This window comes from Manis javanica, chromosome 4 (assembly GCF_040802235.1).
Source record: "Manis javanica isolate MJ-LG chromosome 4, MJ_LKY, whole genome shotgun sequence".
Lineage (NCBI taxonomy): Eukaryota > Metazoa > Chordata > Mammalia > Pholidota > Manidae > Manis > Manis javanica.
In genome coordinates, this window is record NC_133159.1 from 142298073 (window position 1) to 142320049 (window position 21977).

The window sequence follows — 21977 nt, forward strand, 5'->3', positions numbered from 1 at the left end:
ACCGCCCCGCGCGTGCGCGCCGCCCAGGTGAGGAGGCGGTGGCCTGCGCCCAGGCGGGGGCGGGCTTCTTGGCCGGCGGGGTGGGCCGGGCCGGGGCGGAGCCGGAGAGGCTCGGCCCGGGCGGGGCGGGCGGCCGCGGGGCCGGGGCCAGACCAAGGCCGGAGGCGGGACCAGCCGCCGCCGTCGCCGTCTCGGTGTCCCGTCCCCCACAGCGCCGGGCAGCCTCCGCGGGAGAAGCGGAAACCGCCGGGTGTGTCGCGCCGGCCGAGAGCGCGCCGAGGAGCAGCGGGGCGGCCTCCGTCCGGTCCAGACCTTCCGAGAGGCGCGCGGCGCCCCCTTCCTTGCAGCCCAGCGCGCCCCGGGCCGGCCCCGGCTGAGTGCGCCCACCTGAGCCCGTCCGCGCCCACCTGAGCCCGTCCGCCGGCGCCATGGCGGAGCAGGAGAGCCTGGAGTTCGGCAAGGCGGACTTCGTGCTGATGGACACTGTGTCCATGCCCGAGTTCATGGCCAACCTCCGGCTCAGGTGAGGGCGGAGCGGCCGTGCGCGGTGGCGCGAGCCTGCGCTTCCCCGAGAGGGGGCGCCCCTGCGGCGCGGGGTGTCGGGGGCCCTAGAACTTGAGGGTAGGAGTGCGGCCGTTTGGGGGTCCGGGCTGAGCTTGATGGTTGCGCTTTCCCGAGAGAGGACGCCCTGGGGTGCGGCCGCAGGGGAGTGCACGGGGCGTGCCGATCTCCGTACTGAGCCTGGGTGACCCTGGGTGCCCCCCGACCGGAGGGGCGGGTGGGTAGGGGTACGCCAGGCTGGAGGCCGCGCTTGAGGCTGGGCAAACTAGTGCGCTGCCCCAGGTAAGTGATGTGGGCGGAACGGGTGACCTAATGGAAACAAAAGGAAAGGAAAATAAAAACTTTAGGGAGACTGGTGGCCGCCCCGAAGGCCCTGGGAGACTGGAGGTTGTTTTAGAAGGCGTCTGGGGTCTCATCCCGATTTTACACTTGGTTCTTTTCTTTTTCTCCTCCTCCTCCTCCTTTTTTCTCCTGGCTTGGTTCCATCATGTCATCCAGGATGCTATGGAGAGATCTCCGAGCTGTCTGTTCCGGGACACTGGCTATTTTTTAGTTACTGTCTAAACGTAATTAGACACGTTTCCAGACATTGAAGAGACTGCTCTGCTTGCCAGTGCCAAGATAAACTGTCTGAATTTGACAAGGCATTCATGATTTCAGTTTTTTCAAGGAGTTATAGATGGAGCCCTTGTGTTACTGACATCCTTGAAAATGTAGTCATACTCAATGCCCCAAAATGGGCTTCTAAGATGAATTTGTTTTACAAAGTCTACATGTGATTATTTCACTCTTGATAGAGAATATGTAAGCGACTTTTCTTTGACTTTTTTTTTTGTAACATTACAGTAAATGGAGTTTCAAAGTAACTGAGTTTTGGTGAATGTGTGTTTCATCCAAGTTCTAGCCCATTTCTTGTAAAGTTAAGAGCTAAGCAGCACTCCATAGCTTATACCATGAGAATCATAATCTAGGTTTGGGTGCTTAACTAACTCTACTTCTCAGTATGAATTACCCCTGTTAACTTTAAGAATTTAAAAAACGTCTTAAAAATCTTTGAAATTGCAACCCCCACGGAGTTTTCATCTGCTCTTGGCCAGGCTTCATTATGTCCCAGAGTATGGAGTAGGGGTGCAGATCTGAGTTCTGCACGTGCCTACCACAATCTGACCTTGAGCCAGTGTATCTGTTTCATAATTTGTAAAATAATCGGGATCACCAACATTTTTCAGCACACTCAAATTCTTTTTTGCTTTCACATATCATTTGTTGCAAAGTCTCCTAAGCGTGAGACTTGAATCTTAAGATTATTAAAGTGAGCCTACCTTAACTCCTGTGTGCACAGAAGAGAACCTTGAGATTTAATTCTACATTGTGCAGGTGTTCTATGAAGGTGGAAGGACTCGAGGAACAATAGAGATAGGTCCTTACCTCTTCATGACTTGTCATGAAGACAGGGAGAAAGATGAAAATTTCTGTTGATTTAAATACTAAATCAAAAAAACAAAAGAAGAGTTAAGCCTCATTAGAGCTCAGGTTATTCTTTGCTAAGTAGTTTGTACAAACTAATTGTTCTGGAAGTTCAGAAGAAGGAGAAAAGCCTCAGGCTCAGAAACACAATGTAGAGGAGAGAAGTTAAGAGGCATCAGAAAGGATGGGTGGGGTTTGTCTAGGTGGATGGAGAACATTCCAGGTGGATAAAGTGGCTTGAGCAGAGGAGTGGAACATGAAAGCTGACTCTGGGTGATGGTGAATAAACTAAGTTGTCTGGAGGGGAAAGAGTTGGTGTTGAGGAGTGGTGGGAGGAATCACCAGCTCTCATTAGCAGGACCCTTGCCTAATGTCTGGGTTTCTAGGTCCACCTTTACACCCATTCACAAGTTAGTCAAGATCCTAGATGTTAAGACATGCATGTATATTTATATGGTCTCATTTGTGGGTGTACTTGACCACTCTGAGAAGTGACCGCAGTTCTCAGTGTACAGGTATAAGGTATAGTGATTGTTCATGATTTACTGACACACTGGGAGTGGTTGGTTCACGGTAGCTGTAAACACAGTCCCAGCAAAGGAAGCAGCAACCTTACCCTCCTCACCTGCTGGGAATCCTAATAAACCCGCTGGAAAGCAGCCCTCTCTCTGAGCAAGTCTGGATTCCATATCACCCTGATATCCCTCCAGAAAACTTGTTTACCCACATGAGATCCTGGATTCATGCTGTCGTGACCCGTTGACATTTGTTTCCCTTTGCAGAAGGTGGCCAGAAACCCATGGCAGATCTGAGAGCCCTTATGTGCTGTTGAGGTGTTTTCATCTCATGGAGCACGGGTGTTTGGACCCTACTAGGGGTATATTTATGGTTGTATGTAGGTGAAATCTGAGTATGTCATCTCCCAATGGGTATGTGTGCATGTGCCCAGTCATCCTGCCTGCCCCACGCTGTAGCTCCTCTCACTCCTGCCAGGCAAGTCCTGTCCTCTCTCTCCACCTAGCTCTTCTGTAAGGCCCTCTACCTTCGTTTACAGTCCATAACCTACAGTCGGGCACTTAAGGCTGCAGTTGTTTCAGGGGTCTGCGTCATCCAAACTTGAATTTAATTTTCCTAACAGCAGCACCGAGCCTAATGCCGGGCCCATGGTACATTCCTTGTGACATTTTTTTAGAGAGTGAGAGAAAAAAAGGAATGCCAATTTTTCCCTCAAGCTTTTATGACATTGTCCACGTAGAATTATATTCTTATTTTGCTACTCTGCTGGCCTTCTTTTCCCCTCTTGGAGCTAAAGCTTGATTTTTAGATGTCTGTTACAGTTATGCAACTTTTGTCTTTCTGTTATTATTTTTAAAAATTGATGTAGGTGTTTGTCCATGCATGAATCCGGGTGAGGTAAAATTAAAGGGGTCGTGTGAACTAGGATGGATTAGTATAACCGAGGAGTTTAAGTTTGTATCGTTTACCCTTATACCAAAACTGCTAGTATTTGGAGGGCTGCCTTTTTTCCCTCCTAGAAGCCTTGTGAAGGCAGAGATTGGTTTTATTTGTTTTTCCTTTTGGTGGTGGTGGAGGTGCTGCTGGTTTGGGCAGAGGTGGTGAGCTTCTCACTCCATTGTCAAGGGTCTGTGTCCAGGAGTCAGGTTCCTGCTCACGCATGTCCTGCCCTTATGATGAGGCCGAGTCCTGCCAACAGCCCTAACCCCCACCACATCCCCACCACATCCCCACCACATTCTGCTTCCTTTGTAGCTGCTTTCTTTTTGGACCTGGAGCCCTTTGGTTCCTTTTATTCTTCCTCTGGCTGTTCTTGTACTTGAGTTCTTTTGGCATTAGCATCAACTTTGCACCCTCTTTCCAAGTGAGAGTCCCGCCAGGGTGAGCTGCATGGAACATCTCGTCCTCACTGTGACTTAGCCATTTGCCTCAAAGGAAGAATGCAGGCTGCTGCTCCGGAGTGGACTCAAGCTGAGGACAGCATCCTGGAGAGATGTGCTTGTCCTTTCATGGGATGAGCTACACCTTGGGCTTCCAGAGGTCCACTTTCCTAACTGTATTGGTAGTGGCTCAGCCTTATAACTTGGCTCCTGGGAAATTTAATTTTCCTCCTCTCTTTTCTTACTAGCTTTTCTCTTTCATAAAAACAGTCATTTGAAGCATTGTGCTTGCCAAAGCTACAAGCAACTTCTCCCTTGTAACCTAACACAACATATTTTTATACCAGTGCTTAGCTTGGGGTTTCCCAGCCTCATCTCTTGCCATTCGGGGCTGGCTGGTGCTTTGCTGTGGGGCCTGTCCTGTGCCTTGTTTAGCTGCATTCCTGTCCTCTACCCACCAGATGCCAGTAGCACCACTTCTCCCAGTTATGACAACCAAAAGTGTTTCCAGACACTGCCAAATGTCCCCTGGGGGAGGGGGTGAAATTGTCTGCAGCTGAGAACCACTGGCCTAGACTGTCGTCACCCCCTGGAGTGTCCTTTCCCCCCTCATCTCTGCCCTCATCCTGTGCCTGCCATGCTCCGACTTATCCTTTGACACCACTTCTGAGAAGTCCTTCCGAATCCTCCAAAGCAGGCTTTAGTTATAGTCTCACCTGTGCTCTCAGGATACACAGACACTGGGTCTTAACTGTTAGGATTTATCATGTTATATTGTTGTTATCTGCATCCCTGCCTTCCCACCATACTGTGAGTTCCTCAAAGACAGAAAGTTTGTCCTGTCCAGAGGTGGATCCAGGTCTTGTGGTCCTTTAAGACTCATTATAATTGGGTGGGGTCGGGGAACCTTTAAGAAAAAGAGTATGTGATGGGCAATGACCGCAGTAGGGTATGGGGGGGGACATGATAATATGTGTGAATGTAGTAACCACATTGTTTTTACGTGTGAAACCTTCATAAGAGTGTATATCAATAATACCTTAACAAAAAAAAGAATATGAATTATGAATGCTAAATTAGATATGGGTTTGTGAAGCAACCCCATCTCTGGTTCTTTTATGTTTTCTATCATTCTAAAGAATTGGTACTTACATGTTCAAAACATTGCAAAATGAGTTCACTATTTTTATTAGTTAGTTAGTTGCTTATTTTTCAAGTGGTGGAATTCTTAACTTAAAAACCTTACAATCTTCTCAAAATTTTGTACTTATTTTAATACAACTTAATTGTGGGGGAGGCTGGAGGAACGAGTTGTAAAATTAGTAGGAAGGCAGTGAACAGGCATGTGCGTGCATGCACACACTCACATACTGACACTCTCCACATAATCTCTGTACCCTTTCTCCGTGGCTGGTTGGTTATTGGAAAATTTGGTGGAACAAAGGGTTCCTTTTGCTTGCCAGGGGCAAAACCTTAGTTACTCTGGGTGGTCTTCAAGTGTAAATCTGCAACTGGTTCCAACTACAGCTCTAGTTAGAAGCACTGTAGTTAGATTTATAGAAGAGGTGAATGGCACACTAAATCTTTTTTGGCTTCCATGTGAAATTCTTTGGCAACTACTTTTAGAGACTTCGGAAAAGGACAGTTTGCTCTGTGCCTGTTTTGCACATTGACTTCATATTGGGACAAAAATGAGAATTTGGGTTTGGAGCGAATCACCCTGCGTCTTGTTTCCTTTCCTACTCCATGACAGATGTCCAAGACTATTTTTATTCAGGGTCATTTGTTGACCCTGGAGACTTCTGCTGAATTTAGCTCCCAAATAGAGCCAGATGTGGGTAGAATCAAGCACTCAGAAGCTGCTGCTCGTGGGTTTCATTGAGGGCTCTGAAGGGTTCTACTAATACACTCAAGAAATGAGCTTTGGCATTTGTCTTAACTTGGAGACAAACATAGTGAATCTGGTATAGATGCAAATGAATCTACTTAATGACCCATGTCTGCATGGTAAATGTGGACAGCTATACTTTTGACATTCTCAAACTAAGTCTGAGCCAGTTCAGCAAAAAGGACCCTCACTCAAGGACTGGCCCTAGTATAATTCTCTGGCGTGGTTTGCTCTGCTGCTGTTGGGACTGGATTGGGTCATTGCCGAACAACTGCCAAGTCAAGCTGCTAGGGAAATCTGCCTTCAACAGTAGCTCCAGGCTCACTGGGGAGATTACCTGCTGATGAGCCTATAAAAATGTCAGCTGTATTCATAAATGGGTTCAGAGGGTAACAGCATTTTGTAATATACATTCTAAGCTTCTCTTTGTCTATTAAATTCCTTGGTTGAGTTGACCATTTTGTTTCCTGCGGGGAACAGGCTCTTTTTAGTTCAACTGTTATATAATTACTGGTTAGATCTCTTAATAGAACAGTGTTTCCCAAACTTTAGTTTTTGAGCATTTGTGGGAAGAAGAAAAGGGAGAGCATGCTTGCAACAGGGAGCAGTAGAAAGAGCACAGGCTTTTGAAACCTGACTTACCAAGTTCAAATCCCAGCTTCACTTTCATCTTTTTAGCAGTAGGACTTGTGGTAAGTTAGCCTCCCTAAGCTTCAGTTTCTTTATATGTAAAATGATCGCCTTTTAGGGTTATTGGGAAGAAAGCACATGATGTGTAAAAAAGTGGCTGGTCAGTGTGTGGTCATAACTCTCTCTCAACTAATGTTAACTTTTCCTGAATCCTTCCCAAATGGCCTCTCCTCCTCTCCCTGACCTAACAGCTAAAGAGCCATCTCTTTTCACCTTTACCTTCCTCACTAGGACAGATTCATTTGTTTTGGTTTTATTTGGGGCGCCAGGATGAAAAACATTCTAGAAGGGGTTTCGGTTATCTAGTGGAGGAGCAAGAACATTGGCGATACACAGATGCGGACCTTCGCCCTGTCTCTGTTCCCTTACTGCCACCTGTGTGGCGTGGCCTTGAGCAAGTTACTTAGGCTCCTTGAGCTTCAGTTTTTTCATCTGTAAAAATGATGTGTTGTTGTGAAGATTAAATTATTGCACCTGTAAAGCAGAGTAAAGCAGAGTAGATACTCAGTAGGGGCTTCTGTCTCCTCTCATCCCCTCTCAGTCCAGCCCTGTGGCCCAAATACCCTGCTGTTCCCAATTCTCTGGACCTGTCACCCTAAACACATTCAGAATCCTGCTCCCTCCAGCAATACCACTGTGTAGTTTCTGAAAATTGTTTTAAAATCTTTGGGGAAGGAAATCAGATGTTCATATTATTCACAAATATTCCAAAACAGTTTATTCTTCATGTCTGCTGTTCTCTGTTTTCACGAAGGTTAGTGACATTAGTGCCTGAAATTCCCAGGGTGATGAACCTTTATAAAATAGTCTTTTAAAAAATATGTATCTGTAACTTATTTCCTTGTTTAATTATAGACCTTATATATTTTTAATATAATGTTCTAGCTTTAAAACTAGCAGTAATTTGAATTCCTTTATGCTTATCGCTCTGTCGGGTATTTTGGTGGGGGTTACTTTTTAAAAAGCCATCTCTTGAGGATAGCTTAATTGGAAGTAAAAGATACTTAACAAGTGGATGAATGTAAAGTAGAATATGATTGAGTAAAATGAATAGTGTGGCTAGTCAGTTGTTTTAAGGGCTTCCCAGAGAGAAGGAATCAATTTACTGTATTTCTAAAAAAGAGAAAACTGATGACAATGTAATTAAGAGTTGGTATATATGTTGTATACTAGAGTTTTAGGAAATTCAGAAAAAGAGAAAGTGGGATTGGAAATAGGTAGAAATGCTCTGTGGAAGAGTTAGAATGTGGGCAGACCCCTGCTGGAAATAAGAGTCTCCCGTTTGGAAACAGCCCTCTCACATGGTCCCCCTGCCCAGTGGCCTGCACCCTCCTAGCCCTCCTTTCTTCTCTCTCTCCACCCACTCTCAGCACGAGTGGCCTGGCCATGCTGCTAGCCAGCTTCCATTGCTCAAAAAATATTTTCCCCTACATTGTCTGCACTTTTTTCATTTCTGTCTTATGCCACCCCAGATTTTCTCAACTAGAGATTGAGTTAGGTTGATAAGAATCCTCTTAAAAAGTCAAATACTTCAAATGCAGCACAGGCACATTAGTGTAAATTTGCCCAATCCTTTCTTTCTTAGTCCCTTCTTCTGATCGCAAGTAGGCATGAGAATTTCATTTTTGAGAATTAATTTTACAGCATGTAACTGTTCAGGCACAAGACCTACTTGGGATGGAGAAATGAGCACTGATGGGAAGGGATGAGCCAGGTATAGCCTGAATTCAGGTCATTCTTGGGTAGGCAGGCTGTGATAACAGGGAGGGTGCCAAATAAAAACTTTGCTCATTTAAAACATTTGTGGCTCATCTCATCTCTGGGCCTAGAAGAGAAAATGGAAATTTTTCTTCCTTTTTCTTATGCCTACTTACAGAACTTCCAAGACTCGGTACCAGACTGTGTTGTGAATACTATGTAAGTCCCATTGTGGGTTAAAGACACATTCGTGAGCCAGCTTGTGAATCTGACCATGACTTTAAATATTTCTTGGTGAAACAGAATGGTCTACTTTTGGAAAGCAGGCCATTTTAAAGTAGTAAAGGCTTCTGAGAAGTGACTGCAGTTGATGGAGAAGGGGTTCGAGAGCGTCCACTGGTTCCTTCTTCAGACTTTACCCACCTTCCAGTCTCCTGTTGTCTTGGCCTCAGTCCTGAATACAGCCCGATTTATGTTCCAGCCACAGCTGGTCATGTGGGATAAGGCTACTGTTGTGCCTAGAATGAAACTGCCTACATTTCCTCCAATTTCTGCTCCTTGGTGTACAGTATAGAAATGGATTTCACTTTATGGGGGCTGAAATATTAGCTCTCTAGTAAAGCTATTTTGCTTTAATAAAAAGATTGTTTACTGCTGAACATAGCTTTTTCCAAAAAAGACACGGACCAATTCAGGGTTCTGAAAAAAACTTCAGGAGTAGATGGAAAAATGCATCAAGAAACAAGCACAACCTTGCTTCTATCCTTCCTGTCTGTACATCTCCCACAGCCATATTACTAAGACCTGGGGGCGGTAATTGTCACTTACACACAAAGGTCACATAAGCGCTAGAGGCAAATGAATTGGTCAAAAAATGGCTTCCACTAAAACAATGAAGCAAACACCAAGAGAATCTCAAACAATTTTTTTCCCCCTCTGACCACAAAGTCTGCTTTGAGTAACTTGTACAATAGAGGATCATCTGTAGCGGAGTCAGGGTGATTTCAAACGGCTCTATCTCAGATAGCTGCTTTGTGCTCAGTATAAAGTCAAGAAAAATTTTATAGTCAATTAAAATAAAAAAAGGTCAAACTCCATTAAAAAAAAACTTAACATTTGTTTTGGATGACCCTAAAATTGGTCACGTTTCAGTTTTGGCTTTTATAGACATCTAGGTCATTTTAGTTTATTATAAGAAAAAGTCCTTGATAATGAGGTTGAGTTAGCCTGATTCTGCCATCCTAGCCTAGGTTCCTTGTAATTAAGAAGAAAACCTTAACCCCTCAAAATAACAAATCTGTAGTCTAGTTGTCAGTAAGTACAACTGTGAGAAGTTTCTCGTTGATTTGACCTGTCCTGTTAGTTAATATTTGTTTCCTAATATTAGTCAAGGCCTGAGGGCAAGGACTTTACCTTAAAGAAGATAGTCTTTGTCATCTCTGAAGGCTTATTTCCAGGCATAAAGGACAAAATGTTTTCACCTCTTTCAATGAATGAATAAATAAATGCATAATACTTCTGCATTATTGATTCCGGCCTGAACTATGTACTTACTGCATTTTATATAATTCTATAATCTGACTTTTCTGTTGCTGTAAATTCAGTCTTTGAGAAGATAGGAAAACATAACTACCATTACTCATGAAAACAACAAGCCCTTAAAATATACTGAAAGTCTGTGAAATCGTAGGCATCTTTTTTTGCCCTTTAAAAGACTTGTAGACCCCAAACACACAAAGCCTAATACCATACAACATACTTTAGTGGTACAGTCATCCTGACCTGTCTTACATTGTTGCTTACCTAAGCAAGTTGACTACATTTTTACAGCTTCATGATGTCTTTATGTAGCTTTGTGCCTTTTGTTGAATTTTATAAGGGATATATGCTTTTATGCCACAAAACCATTGACTGTGCTCATTTGGATTGGTGCTATTTTTAATCTGCATTCTGTGGTGTCCCAGGCCATGGAGGTACCTGAGAAGCAGTCCTGGATTCCAAGTAGGGGTGGGATAGGGCTTCAGGCCACCTGCTCCCTTCTGCTTTCAACAGAACAGCATTGCTGCTATGTATTAGGGCTCCAAAGAATTTTTTTGTTTCGGAACAGATGCTATCACATTGAAAACAGTTTGAAAACCACTTTCTGGGTGATGGTTTTCCAGATGGCTTTTGTCCTTGCGCACGCACACACACACACAATTAGAAATATTTCCAACCAAAATGATTTAAAATGTGGCAGTGCACTACAAAATAATGAGCAAAGGAAACATTTCAGTTATCTGGACTTTATCATGGTTGTATTATATATAAAGTATGACTTTTACTTCAGTTCACTTCAGTTCTCTGAGCCTCTTGCACAGTCTTAAAATGGGACTGATCCCTACATTACAAGGTTATTTCATCAAATGAGATAACCAGTAGCTAGTTGATTCTTCTTAACATGTCGAGGGTTCTCAAATGTTAATGCTCCCTTATTTTTGCTTCCTTAAACAGAATATAAAGAATGCAATTTAACTTTTTTTATCATGACCATAGTTGTGAATGATCGTTTCATGCCCTTTTGATTTATGGATATGTATATATGTGTGTGTGTGTATATATATATATACACACACACACATATATATAATGTTTTGTTCCTTCCTGTGAATCTCTCTCTCTTCTGAATTTACAGATCTAATCTGCTCTGGGATGAATTCCTAGAAGGAAGTACAGAGAAGGAGTTAATGTGTCCTGGTGAAGACTGAGGGGATGAATGGGTGTATCAATCCTAGGACCCAAGTTTGTAGATGTCTGTTTTTTTATCTTCTCTGCTTAGAGGTATTTTTTTGATTGCTTTGGTGTGTCTGGCTAGAATGGCATGTAGGCCAAGGCTGAGTTCTGAGTAGGTAAGGCACTACTATAAAGCTTACTGCTGCCCTTGGTATTTGAATTATTTGTATAGCTGAATGAACCAAAGCTTGATGGGTGGATTTTTCCACACTGTGTGTGCTTTGTGATTGCCTGTGGATTTGTGGTAGGCAGCTGCTATTAGTGGTTGCACCTCTGCGTACTAGGTTCCTGTCTTTTCTGAAACTTTTAATGAAAAGCAACCTTTTTTGTAACTTCTTAATTTATTAGTGGCTTCTAAATTGGGCTTTGTATCAAAATTACCCATTTTAAAAGTATACAAATTCCCTGGATTTACCTCTTGGAGATTCTGATATCGTAAGTCTCATTAATGCCCAGGTAATTTTCATGTGCAGCCAGGTTTGGAACCACTATCCTAGGCCACTGGTTTTTTCACTCCACACTTATATTCTATTTGAAGCTAAATGGGGTGTGAGTGGAATGTGCCTGAGTAGGATATTAACAGATGTGACTTACCCAAATAATCAGTGTCCTTAGTTCTGTTATGATTATTAAATCAATTAAATTCCTTGATAGTCACGCTGTATTCTTCATGTTTAAAACAAGGTTTCTGTGCTTTACCCCTATGTTGTCCACCATTAACATACTATGTATTATTTTTGTTTCTGTCACCAGATTCTCTGTACAAAAAAGTATAGTCACATCATCCTTGTTAATATCTTGCTATATTTCTTTATACTTTCTTATACATATATAAGTGTATATATTTTAAATTTTGGAATCTTTTTCTTACAAGATACAATCTTGTAGTTTTCTCATATAACATGGTATCTTAAGCATTTTTCCATGCCATTAAGTTGTCTTTGAAAATATAATGGCAACCACATCTTCTTCATTTTTGGGGTGGAGGGGAATATGTAGGGCAACCCAGATAGAAGTGGTTTCTTGTCCCATAGTGCTGATAAATCAGCTGAGAGACATGCCAAACCGGTGAGCAACAGAAGCATAATAACAAGTAGTAATAATGCTATGAAGTAAAAGAACAGGCTTCCCTTGGAGGGGAAACAGCAGCGCTGTGTGCGTGCAGGCCACATAGCAGGCGCTTTATGAGGAAGCTGGCTTTACGGGAGATCAGAAGGATGAGAAATCTGTGCGTGGTGGGAAGGGATGGGGTGGGAGAATCAGATGGAGAAAGAGAGTGAGGCCAGGCAGAATGCATCCCAAGATAGGGAGGGAGAAAGGGAGATACTGACAGACCATCAGATGGCCACTGGGTGTGTTTCAGAAACTGAAGGGTGTCCAGTGAGGCTGGAGTCTCTGGGCAGTCTGTGGGCAGGTGATGGTGGAGAGCTGGTCAGGGGCCACACTTGGCAAAGGGCCTTGGGAAATGAAGGACTCAGACTTAAGTACACTGGGGAGCAGTTGAAGGGCTTTACACATCTTGCAGCCACTTCAAGGTGAGAGCATCTGTTTATGTATCTGGGCTTCCTTTAGTTGCTAGGACTCCCCAGGTCTGGGAGCTGTTCTGAATGTTTGCTTTTGTCCAGTTGGTGAACAGAGTGCAGAATTGGCAATTGCTTTCCACACTTTTCTTTCAGTCCTGTCTTTATCCGTACTGTAACAAATCTGTCTGTTAGAGTTAGGCAGCCCAAGAGCAGTGTTTTGTTGATTTGAAATATGTCAATCTTGTTAATAACTAATAGGCTGCAAGTGATTTTCTGTGGCTTCTCTTTTTGTTTTTTTGCCTGAAGCAATACAAGAAGAATTCTGAGCCATGAATTTCCTGAAAATCTCTGAGTCATAGAATTTGAATGCCAGAAGGGAACCTTGAGGTTATCTCGCTGATATACAGATACATGAAGTTAGGTACAGATACATGAAGTTAGGAACATAGAAAGTGTGTATGAGTCCAGGATTCTTCACTAGTTCACTGGCATAGTCTCTGCTGGAATGCAAAATCTGTGTCCTCTTTCTGTATTTTTCTACAGCTTCCTCTCAGCTCTGTTGCTTGGCAATCAAGTAGCAATTCTTTAACTCCCTTTGGCATTCCCCCACTTAAAAATAATTCATTTAAAAAGATCTGAACAGGTTGACAAAATGGAAAAGCTAACAATGTAAGTAATAAGTAAATCTCTAGCTCTCTACTGAAGGGCAACAATGTAAATACAAAATAGCATTGTAGGAGTGCCAGAGATGAGGGTTTCGGTAGTCTGTCTTATGCATCAACATTGACCTGGGCCCTATCAAGAAATACAAGATGGTATTTCCACTCTGTCATACCCTAGCTTTCTGGGAGCAGGTGGTAGTGCCCCTGTCACCTTTATCAGTTAGAATGCTGGTGGCTGCAACTAAAAGAAAATCTAACCAAATGGGCTTAAGCAAAAAGGAAACATATTGTCACACCCATCCAGAACTCTACTGATAAGGGAGGCTCTGGCCAGTCCTTAAGGGCTCTAGATCAACTAGCCTGTGATTATCTCCATCCTGTCCTTCTTGTGCTGGTCTCATCCTCAGGCTGGTGGAAGACAGTTGCAGCTGGTCAGTGCATCCCATCCAGAACAGTAATTTTCTGAGGAAGGAGGGGGAACCTTTGCTTGTTTATACTTCTCTTTCTTAGGAAGTCCCTGGAAGATTTCCTCAAGGGTTCCAGGTCAGCATTTGCTCACATGCAAATTACTAAACCCATCTGACTGGTTCCAAGGAATGTGGTTGTCATGATTGCTTCAGAGTCGTCAAGAGCTGAGAATAGAGCACAGTTTTCCTGAAGCACATAGCTGTGTGGAAGGGAGTAGATAACTGAATGAAACTGGATTCTTTTAGGACATAATGATTTATAAGGGCAGAATAGGATATTGGATAGACAACCAAGAGTGCCTACCACATATACTTTTACAAGCTGTGTGGATAGAATGGTGTTCATTCAGAAAAGAATGCTCAGTGTGATAACAACACTTGAAACTATGTCATTTAGGAATGACTGAAGGAATAAGACACAGGACATAATTTTAGTACACCAAACAATCCCCCAGTTGTCAGTGGGCACCAACTGTGTGTCTTACAAATTTAATGTGCACAATTCTGATATCTCCATTGAGTTGTATCAGATCTCACAGGTTAAGGGCTCAGTCCCATAAGACTGCCTGTGCTTCTGACACCAGTCACAAGTCCAGGTGATCACCTGTGCTTCTGGCCAGGCAGCTATAAACTGGAAATTCTCATGACCCCTGTCTCAGGTTTGATTAATATCCTAGAATGGCTCACAGAATGCAGAGAAACATTTACTTATTTTTTTTCCAGTCTATTATAAAGAATATTATAAAGTATACAGATGAACAGTTAGATGCAGAGGTACCTCGGCTGAGGTCCGAGAGCATCCTGAGCACAAAAGTTTCTGTCCATCTACACTATGGAATATTACAGATCGAACTGAAAGAAGGCTGTGTATGTATGTGTTGGTCTGAAAGGATGCCATGATATATATTTAATGAAACAGATTGTATATCCCATTTTTGTAAATAAAAAGATGAGTTGCATCCTTCCCTACTTTAAAACAAAAAGTGAGATGAGCCTGGGCCATCTTCCTGTGCCAAAAAACAAGGAAGTCCTCAAAGAATGATGGAAAAGGTCAGGACACAGAAACCACCTTGAAGGAGCACCCACTAGCTACATCTGGGTCAGTATGAGCATCATATTGAAATAAGCTGTGAGTCCATACTTACATCAGCTAATACATAAAGTAATAAATGAGCCACTTGAAATTTGATGAGGAATGAGATACTGACTTAGTATCTCCCTATAGAATGCTCATTAGTTAATATCAAAGAAAAAAAAAGGAATGTTGTTGCAGTAGAGAAGTCACCTGGCAGACACACTATCTTAGTGATTGCAAGGAACAGTGTCAGTAATGGAACAAATTAGATGACATACTGTGTGAATAGGTGCAGCAAGAACACACTATTGCTTCTTCTGTGACATTCCTGCTAAAGATGCATAACTTGAATCTAATCAGAGGAAATGTCTGCCAAATTCAAATCAAAGGACAGTCTATAAAATAATTGTAATCTTAAAAAAGTCAAGTTCATGAAAATCAAGGAAAACTGAGGAAATACTGTAGAATGAAAGAGATATAACAACTAAAGGTAAAGCATGATTCTGAGCTGGATTCTCTTGCTGTAAAGGATGCTATTGAGACATCTGGGGGAATTTGGTGTTTGAGAAATTCATGGTTACTAAAAGTAGCATATGTTAATTTCTTGATTTTGATGTCATTGTTTGAAGGAAATACTTAGGAATGGGTGATAGGGCATCCAGTCAGTAAGTTACTGTCAAGTTCAGGAGGAAAGAAAGTACTTGCAACTTTTTTTTTTGTAAGCTTGAGGTTTTTTTTTTTTTAAATAACAGGAACTGCCACCTAGACATCAAATAGATTCCCAAGGGAGTCTCTGGTTCTGGGGATTTTATTGAAAAAGAAGTTGGAAGGTCACTCACTGAGGCCACTGTTAAAAGGACATTGTGCATGTGGAAATTGGGTTCATGGTCAATAAGGTCCCAAGTTCTTAGATTCTGAGTGTCTACATACATACTTTAAAGTAATATTGAATTTATTAAATGATGTTTCTGCTTCCCGTTATTACACATCAAAGGAGACTGGCCTCTCATGCTCATCAACACGTGTGATTTAAAACTTTTTTCCTAGAGACTGGGTATACCACAGACTGTATGCAATTCCCTGCAAGAAGTTAATGACATAAATAAAAAAGGCATTGACATAAAGAAGTAAGTACGCCCATAAAGCAGTACATAATAAGGGCCAGATCGTGGGCACCAGTATTCAGTACACATTAGGAGGAGGTTTCTGTGAGCTTCGGTGATTAAGGAAGGTCTTTATAGAGGTATGAGATTGGGCTGGGTGTTGGAGAATGAGTAAGCCTTAGGTGCCCATGAAGGAAGAATGGCAGGAGACAACATTCCGTGCAGAGGTGCCTCCTTGAAGGGCAATGAGAAGACTAGTGCGACAGGTTTGGAGGGCTCATATAGGAGTGCTGACTTATATTCTGTATAGTTACAGAAACAGGACTAGCTTCCATAAAAGGGAAAATGGGGAGGAAACTAATGAGTGGGACAGCTACCAGGCATCAGGCCCTGTGTTAGGTAGTTTTTAACTAATTAAATTAATAAACTTGTTCATTTATCTGTCTTAATCTGTTCAGTCCCCAGATAGGTACTCTACCCATTGTACTGTGTGTGTAGGGTGTGAAATGGGTATTCAGAGAGAAAAAGTGACTTTCCTAAAATCACATAGCTAATTGAAGAGGCAATTTGAATTTGAAAGCAGACTGACCTAACTTCGGAGCCCATGCTCTTTTTGCTCTCTTGCTGCTTCTTACATAAGGAAAGGACTAGGGGGCAGTGATATTGATGGGTGTGTATGTGTGTGTGTGTGTGCTCACTCTATGTATACCATATTGGAAAAAATGTTGGAAAAAGGAGATGTCTAGCAATACCTCCTCTCGCACTGAGATTGAGGTGCCCATGGGACCTGTCTGTGAGATGTAGATTATAGACAGAGAGCCTCAAGTGTGAGAGGAAAGCCAAGGACTGGACCCTGAGGTACACCTGTGTTTGAGGGATCATCAGGAAAAGCACCCTAACAGGGTCCTGAAGAGGAGCATCCAGGGAGGCTGGAAGGAAACAGGAGTGTGTGTTAGCACAGAAGTCAAGAGCAGAGGAGTATGGCCAGCAAAGTGGAACACTCCAGAGAGGTCAAGGAAGATGAGAAGTGTCTGTTCAATAAAGCATCAAGGAGGGCATTGGTGACTTTCATGAGAGTGGTTTTGGCTGAGAGGTAGAGGTGGAAAACAGTTGTAGTGGATTGGACAGTGCGTGGGGAAGGGCTGAAGAACTAGACACAGTGGTGATGAGGCCTTTAAGAAGTTGGCTTTGCAGGGAGGAGAGAAGGCCAGAGCTACAGAAGGTTGTAGATGAGTTTTTGTTTTTAAGCTTGAAGAGTTGAGTCTGAATAAATTATGATGGGAATGATGCAGGAGAAAGAGACGGAGAGAAGTGTAAGAGAACAGAGGGTCTAATGCTAAAGGTAAGCCCGCTGAGGAGATGGGAAGCCCTAGAATGCAGAGCAGCAGTGGTGGGCAGGATGTGGAGGACCTGAGGCACCCATGCTTGTTGTCTAAATTGCCTGTGTCTCTCCCCTCGTAGATACCAAGTCTTTGCGCCTATGCAAGGTGCCCTTACTGACAAAGGCACAGCTGTGTGCTCCCTGCTGTTTCCCAGAACATCGTCCATAAGTGGCATCTGCATGCACATTTGGAGGGATGGCAACCAAGATAGATTCTGCTTAAAGCTGCTCCAAGTACTGTCTTTATAATGCTATTAGTTCTGAAGTTTCTTCCTTAAAAGTGGGTGTAAAAGGAGAATGAATACACTCAGACCAAGAAAGCCAGTCAGTCCTGCAGACTACTATAGCATGGGCCACTGAGTGCCAGTGCTCCAGCCTCATCCAGAGAAATCTCTGCCACACTTTTCAGAGCTGAATACATTTGCAACGTGTGTTGTTTGGCCTCTTCTTCCGCTACTTAGTTTGCATTCTGAAGAACTGTTTTGATCTGTAATAGTGGACAAATTTTTTTTTAATGAATGATATGAAGCATGAAAAAAGAATAGTGCTAGGTCTACAAAGCAGAAATAAAGGAAAACTTAACTTTAGATGTCAAAATGCAATAAGGAATAAGGCCAAAACTGGGAAGAACACAAGTTTCCATCAAGAGTGGGATGGAAAAATCAATTGTGGTATTTATACACTAGAATAACTGCATAACAACAAAAATGAGCAAACTACAGTGACATGAATCAGCATGGATTAACCTCACACGTATAATATTGAGCAAAAGAAGCCAGACACAAAATACTTACCCTATGCCTCTGTCAATATAGAATTCAGAAACAAGCAACACAAATCAGTGGTGTTAGTAGGATAATAGTTATTTTTGGAGAGGAGACAGGGAGCAGTAATTAGAGGAGGTTAGAAGAGGGCTTCTGGGCTGCTGTACTGGTCTTCTTGATACAGGAATATCACATGGTGTGATTGCACTAAGTTGTACACTTAACAGTTTGTGCATTTTTATGTATATTATACTTCAGTATAATGTGTTTAAAACAAAGAAAATGAGGAGCCTTCAAGGAAGTGGTTGAAGAAATGATTTGAAAGTCAGCAGCAATTAGGAGTTGGTAGAAGACCTTGACCCTATCAATGGCATCATAAACCTCATTGCAGCCAATGAAAATTAACCAACAATTCTTTTTTTTTAAGTTGGAGTATAGTTGACATACAGTATTATATTGGTTTAAGGTGTACAACATAGTCATTCAACAATTATATACATTACAAAATGCTCACCATAATAGGTGTGGTTACTGTCTGTCAGCATACAAAGATATTGCAGTATTATTGACTATATTCCCTATGCTGTACTTTTCATCCCCACGACCTACTAATTTTATAACTGGAAATTTGTACCTCTCTTCCCTTTAACTGTTTTGCCCATCCCTATACCTACTTACACTATGGTACCACCACTTTTTTCTCTGTGTTTATGAGTCTGTTTTTGTTTTATTTGTTCATTTGTTTTATTTTTTTAGATTACACATGAAAGTGAGATCATGTGATATTTGTCTTTGTCTGACTTATTTCACTTGGCATAACACCTTCTAGGTCCATCCATGTTATCATGCATGGCAGGATTTCATTCTTTTTTATGGCTAGGTAATATTTCATCATATATATATGTACGGTATAAAATAGGGGTACATGTATCTTTTCAAATTAGTGATTTTATTTTCTTTGTGTAAATTCCCAGAAGTAGATTATTGAGTTGTATGATATTTCTATTTTTAATTTTTTGAGGAACCTCCATATTGTTTTCCATAGTGGCTGCACCAGTTTACATTACCATCAACAGTACACAAGTGTCCCTTTTCTCCACATCTTTGCCAACACTTGTTATTTCTTGTTTTTTTAATATGAGCCATTCTGACAGGTGGGAGGTGTTAGCTTATTGTGGATTTGATTTGCATTTCCCTGATGATTAGTGATGATTAGCATCTTTTCATAAGTCTACTGGCCATCTGTAGGTTGTCTTTGGAAAATTTCAGGTCCTCTGCCTGCTTTTTAATTGGAATATTTATTTTTTTGGTTGGGTCGTATGAGTTATTTATATATTTGGGATATTAACCCTTATCAGATATATTATTTGCAAATATATTCTCCCATTCAGTAGCTTGCTTTTTCATTTTGTGGGTTTCCTTTGCTTTGTAGAAGGTTTTTAGTTTGATGGAGTCTCACTTATTTTTGCTTTTGTTTCCCTTGCCTGGGGAGATACATCAGAGAAAAATTACTAATGCCAGTGTTCAAGAGTTTACTGCCTGTGCTTTCTTTTAGTGATTTTTATGGTTTCAGGTCTTGTATGAATTCATTTCAAGTTTATTTTTGTGTATGGTGTAAGACAGTGGTCTGGTTTCATTCTTTTGCATGTAGCTGTCATTTTCCCACCACCATTCATTGAAGGGACTATCTTTTCCCCATTGTTTATTCTAGCCTCCTTTGTCATATATTAAATGATCATGTGAGGGTGGCTTTGTTTCTGGGTTCTTTATTCAGTTCCATTTATATATGTGTCTGTTTTAGTGCTAGTAGCACACCCTTTTGATTACTATAGGTTTGTAATGTAGTTTGAAATCAGGGAGTGTGATACCACCAGCTTTGTTCTTCTTTCTCCTGATTGCTTTGGCTATTTGGGGTCTTTTGTGGTCCCATACACATTTTAGGATTATCTGCTTTATTGTGCCTATTCAACCTTTACCCTATGTTCATCACTTCTCTTCAGATTATTTTCTGATTCATTTTGAGTCTTGGATGACTCCAATGGCATCTAAAAATGCCATTAGTATTTTGATAGCAATGACATTAAATCTATAGATTGCTTTGGGTAGTGTGGCCATTTTAATAATATTATTTCTTCCTATCCATGAGCATTAAATATCTTTCCATTTATTTGTGTCATTTTTAGTTTCTTTCATCAGTGTCTTACAGTTTTCAGAGTATAGGTCTTTTACCTCCTTGGTTAAATTTATCCCTAGATACTTTATTCTTTTTGATGCAGTTGTAAATTAACCCACAATTCTTAATGTCAACTAAAGGTATGTCATGACTTTAGTGGATTTGCAGAGACTGGAAGAGCAACTGCCACACATGGGATATATGTATGTGTGTGAGGTGACATTCACACATGTGTACACACACATTTGTATATCTATATTGGTATCTTTTGGGGACCACAGTATAGCTACTCGACAGTACTCATACCCAGCAAAGTACCCCAACTGCCTACCCCCAATGCAGGTGTTCCGTAGCTGTAATCAAAGACTTTATTGTGCCTATTCAACCTTTACCCTATGTTTATCACTTCTCTTCAGATTATTTTCTGATTCATTTTGAGTCTTGGATGACTCCAAGAATTGCACACTTATGGGATGTTTTAATCCCAGGCTCTGCTTTATTGGTTTAGTAGGTTTGTGGACAGGAAATGCAAACTAACTCTAATATTAGTTTGTCAAATAAAATTAAATCTGTCACCACTATGTACCCTGTATAGAGTGTATCCCAAAGTGAAGCAAGAGTTATTTTTGATTATTTGTTGCTTGCAAATAGCTTCATCAATAATTTCCTGCTTTTGGCCAGACAAGAAGTTGATTTCCTTAGATGTGCAAGGTTTATTTCAGGTGGAACTTTGTTTTTTTGTAGAAGGCTGACTCACTTATGAGGAATTTTGAATAGTTAAGCAAGGAAGAGATCTGTTTTTCAGAGTTTCATAAATTTTCAATAGTCTCTACTCTGCCAGGATCCATTTAATTCTTCATAACATCTTATGAGTTAGATTTTCATGATAATTCTGATTAATATACTAAAATTTCCAGGGGTTGCCTATTGCATGTGTTTGGAATAAATGGAAAAGAAATTCTCCATAAAGTGAAAAAGAGATTTTATTTTTCTTTAGTTTGGACTGATTCCAGTATAATTCCAGTTTGTTGACATTGCCAGTAAAAAGAGTATTTGACTTTTTTCTATTCTTAGGAAACTAAGATTATTTTTGCTTATATTTGAAATCATTAGCTATGAAAGGTGACTTTCAAATGTGTACCTCAGGAAGAGAAAAAAATTTAGGGAAAGATTCTTATGAATTAAGTTAAAAATTTGCATACTTTAAAAATCACTGCAAGATATCTATGTAAATTTAAGGTAGACACCACTTTTCATATTGTTGAACTTATTGTTTGTTTCAGTAATTAATTGGGTGAATTTACCATCTTGCATATGTTGATTCTTCAAGCATTGGTTCAGTTGAGTGAAAAAAATTTATTCAACTTGTTAATCCATCTTGTCCTTTTTCATTTGTAAGCCAAATCATTCATTCTCTTAAGCATTTAGCACATGTAATTATTCACCAGCTATGTACTATGTTTTAGAGATACGAAGATGAGTAGAATCCAATCCGTGCACATGTTTAACCCAGATCTAGAGGGAAAGATAGACATAGAAGTGTTACAGCAGTGTAATCCATGCTGCGATAGAGATGGATGCCATGCTGCAGGAACTCATGAGAGGACACATCTATTTCTGGGGGTTAGAATAAAGGGAAGTGTTCCAGAGATGTTTGAGCTAAAGAATGAGTAGGAACTTGACAAGTGGATATGGAGAGAATAAGAATAAGAATAAGTTAACAAGTTCCATGCTCAGGATTTTTTAGTTTATTATGTAGTGATAGGAAGCCATTGAATGAATCCCAGTCATTTAAATGGGGAAATGACTCGATCAGATTTCCATTTTAGAAGAATGACTATGGTATTATGAAGGTGAT

The 21977-nt window shown here is 41.3% G+C and overlaps 1 protein-coding gene across 6 annotated transcripts in view; it reads left to right on the forward strand.

The window, feature by feature from the left end:
- Positions 1 to 80: 80 nt before the first annotated feature.
- MYO1D (myosin ID) overlaps positions 81 to 21977 on the forward strand; it is a 343691-nt gene continuing 321794 nt past the window's right edge. For 2 of the 6 annotated variants that reach the window (XM_073235184.1, XM_073235185.1), the window contains exon 1: positions 81 to 523. In XM_073235184.1, the coding sequence (XP_073091285.1) occupies positions 429 to 523 (95 nt within the window). In that variant the 5' untranslated portion in view covers positions 81 to 428. The remainder of the gene's footprint in view (positions 524 to 21977) is intronic. The other 4 variants (XM_073235186.1, XM_073235182.1, XM_073235187.1 and 1 more) reach the window with 4 other exon arrangements.